General features: G+C 43.1%; 1 protein-coding gene across 1 annotated transcript in view; it reads left to right on the forward strand.

The window, feature by feature from the left end:
* The window catches only part of LOC109926017 (Golgi reassembly-stacking protein 2-like), a 29380-nt gene that overhangs the window by 7484 nt on the left and 18344 nt on the right, over nt 1-3552 (forward strand). The window contains exon 3 of the mRNA XM_048618828.1: nt 1980-2183. Coding sequence (XP_048474785.1) covers nt 1980-2183 — 204 coding nt within the window. The remainder of the gene's footprint in view (nt 1-1979; nt 2184-3552) is intronic.

A 3552-nucleotide genomic window follows, 5' to 3' on the forward strand; every position in this document is an offset into this window, starting at 1 on the left:
ACAATGCAAGGATAATAAACTGTGTTCTTGCCTGTGGCTGATCTTCAGATTATAAGTGGGGCTTAACTCAGCCATACAGGAGCCAATGATACTGGATTAAAATTGGTTTGGAAGAGTGGGAGTGACAGGGTTGTAGAATCATTTGAGATGTTCTCCTGAACATCACTTTGCGCCACACAAATGCAAGTCAATGACTGTCTCCAATAAGAGACGATCTAACCCATGTCCTTGATATTCAGTGGTATTAGATCACTGAATACACCACTAACAGCTTATTGGGGGGTTACCATTGAACAGAACCTGGACTCACCATCTAACTACAGTGGCTACAAGAGCAGTTCGGGGTGAGGAGTCCTGCAGCGAGTAACTCACTTTCTGATTCCCCAAAGCCTGTCCACCATCAACAAGCTGCAAGTCAGGAGTGTGATGGAATATTCCCCACTTGCCTGGATGGGGTATACTTGAGAAGCTTGACACCATCCAGGGCAAATATCCACTCCCTTTGCCACCAACACTCAGTAGCAGCAGTGTGTACCATGTGCAAGATACACTGCAGAAATTCACCATGGCGTCTTAGACAACACCTTTCAAACCCACAGCTACTCCCATTTGAAGGACAAGGGCAGCAGATCCATAAGACCACCCCCTGAGTTGGAAATATATCACCATTTCTTCAGTGTCACAGGGTCAAAGTCCTGGAATTCTCTCCCTAACAGTATTGTGGGACTTTCTACAGCTCATGGACTGCAATGGGTCAGAAGGGTATCTTACCACCATCTACTTAAGGGTAACTAGGGATGGGTAATAAATGCTGGCCCAGTCAGCAACACCCACACCCAACAAGCAAATGTTTAAAAAAAAACTTGTACAAATGAGCTGAATGTTTGACTGACTTGCCATGGAGATTACTTCAGTGCTTTAGGGAAAGGGAGGACAGAAATACCTTTTTGAGTTGCCCAGTACTAGAAACACCATTGCCATCTCTAGACTCTTACAGAATCTTCATTTCCTGTTGGTGTAATATTGGCATGTTGAAACACAAAAGCAACATACATAAAGTCATGCTGGACAATGTTGATAATTTTGACTCAAAATTTGACTGCCGTATTTGTGGGGTGACTGATAGGAAACTTGGTGTTATGGGCCATAATTCTCAACAGCTCATTCTGGGAATTTGTGTCTCAAAGCAAGGAGGAGAATCTCTAGACTTCTTTTTGCTGTATTTGGCCTACATGGCTTCATTGCTATTGAAGTGTTTCATATTCATATCTGAGACAATAATGATAGTTGACTTGGCTTATAGAAGGATTTTTTGTGTGTCTGTTGGGGTAAGGGGTGTGGGGGTGGTGCAGGTGTTACTTGTATTGCTTGTGGGTTCCACCTTTTTCAATAGGTGCAGGCAATGCTATACAGCACTACTGCAACTGTATTTTCTATTTCTCAAACTGTTGCTTCTCAGCTTACTCCTTACTGAACAGCCTGGTCATTTTAGAATTTGCCCTTTCCCATCTCTCCTGATGGATGGATGCCTGATACAGTTCCAACAAACCACCTGCTCTGGTCAAGGGGTGTACGTGCATACGTTAATTAATTCTACTATTCTCCGTGAAGTATGGAACTTCAGAACCCGTAGCAGTTAATTTTGCTCATCTCTTCCTTGCATGGGGCTTATGAGCAGTTTTATCCTGGTCTGTGCTGTAACTTTGAACCTTGTGCCATGGGTCTTCAAATTGTTTGTCTTACGTGGAATGAAGCAGGTGTCTTTTTGGATGTTTGGAACACTATTCTATGTCAGTAGAAGTGCCACTGCTGTGTGTGACAGACTATTGTGTGACATTCGGCCTCTCAATTACCATTTCTACTGAAGTCAGTTAATCCCGTGTAGACTGGGGCCAAACTTGAGTCCTTCCTGGTTGTGCAGTGGCAAATTTTGCCCAGTTGGTCATTTATTTTTTCTAATCCACTTTTCTTCCTTTCAGGATAAAGATGACAATGCCCTGAGGGATCTATTACTAGGGCATGTGGAAAAGTCCCTCAAAATGGCCATTTACAATACCAAGACACAGGCTGTTCGCGAAGTCAGTGCAACACCCAGTAATCTGTGGGGTGGACAGGGGTTGCTCGGTGTCAGCATTCGGTTCTGCAGTTTTGAAGGCGCAAATGAAAATGTTTGGCACGTTTTGGTATGTAAAGTGCTTCCTAAGTATGTTTTGATGCTGTGCCCAAGTGAGGTAACTTTGCCAAGCTCTCACTAAGTGTCTACAGCGGTGTAATTCTGCCTTGAAAGCAATGGCAACAGGTTTCTATTGATGTGAGGAGAAATCAAATTTGCATCAGAGTGTGGTTAAAATGCTTTACTGAAGAGTTTAAACAGCATGATAGTATATAATCTCTGGAGATATGTATCTTAAAATTACTTTGTAAACATCGGAGGGCATTGTAACCCTGCACTTTTACTGTAACAGGGAATGCTTCTTACTTCAAAGTTGGCCGTGTACTTTTTTTACCCCCAATCCTGTGACTTTCCTGCCAACTGCAGAATTGTGTGAAATGTTTTTGGTGAATAATGTAGGGGCTTCTGGGGTGGGGAGGGACTGAAAAGTTGTCAAGAGCAGAACCAGCTGGAAGGAAGCAAAAGGCAGCTGAGCAAAATCTACTGTGAAGGCTATAAAATCCCTAAGTCTGAAGGGAAGCCTGCAGGCTGCGCTTCCTATCCATTTCAGGTGGCTGGCTACTTTACACCATTGATGGAGCAAAATATGAAATACTTCCAAAGTATTTCAGTGGCTTTCAAGTATTTTCACAGAATTGTTATAGCACCTGAGGAGACCGTTTGGCTTGTCATGTCTGTGTTGGCTCTCTGAAGGAGCAGTTCACCTAGTGCCACTCTTTGTCCTGACCCCACTCCAACCTTCTCCCTTTGACCCTGCATGTTCTTCCTTTTCCAATAATGATGCAGTGTCCTTTTGAAAGCCACACTTAAATCTGCCTCCCCACACTCTTGGCCAGTGCATTCCAGATCTTAAGCACTTGTGTTTAAAAAACAAAGTATAAAATCAAGTAAGTCTAGTAGGAAGAACAGACAGGGCCAGGTTAATGAATATGGCGGGACTGGCGGTCTGAAGTGTTGTTATTATTTTTATTTTAATGCAAGGAGTATAAAACAGGTGAGCTTAGAGTCTGGATTAGTACATGGGACTACAATGTTGTAGCCATTACAGAAACTCGATTGAGAGAAGGGCACGACTGGCAGCTCGGTATTCTAGGGTTTAGACGTTTCAGGCATGATAGAAATGTGAAAGGGGTGAGGAAGTTGCATTACTGATTAAGGAGAATGTTACAGCTGTGAAAAGAGAGGATATCTCTGAGGGCTCATCCTGCACAGCCAGATGGGTAGAACTCGGGAATAAAACAAGGTGCAGTCACTATGATGGGGTTATTCTATAGGCCTCCCAATAGCCAGCGGGAATTACAGGAACAGATATGTAAACGGATCATGAAGTTTTGTAAAAACAATAGGGTTGTGGTAGTGGATGATTTTAATTTCCCTAA

Source organism: Rhincodon typus, chromosome 41 (genome assembly GCF_021869965.1).
Source record: "Rhincodon typus isolate 14 chromosome 41, sRhiTyp1.1, whole genome shotgun sequence".
Classification (NCBI taxonomy): domain Eukaryota; kingdom Metazoa; phylum Chordata; class Chondrichthyes; order Orectolobiformes; family Rhincodontidae; genus Rhincodon; species Rhincodon typus.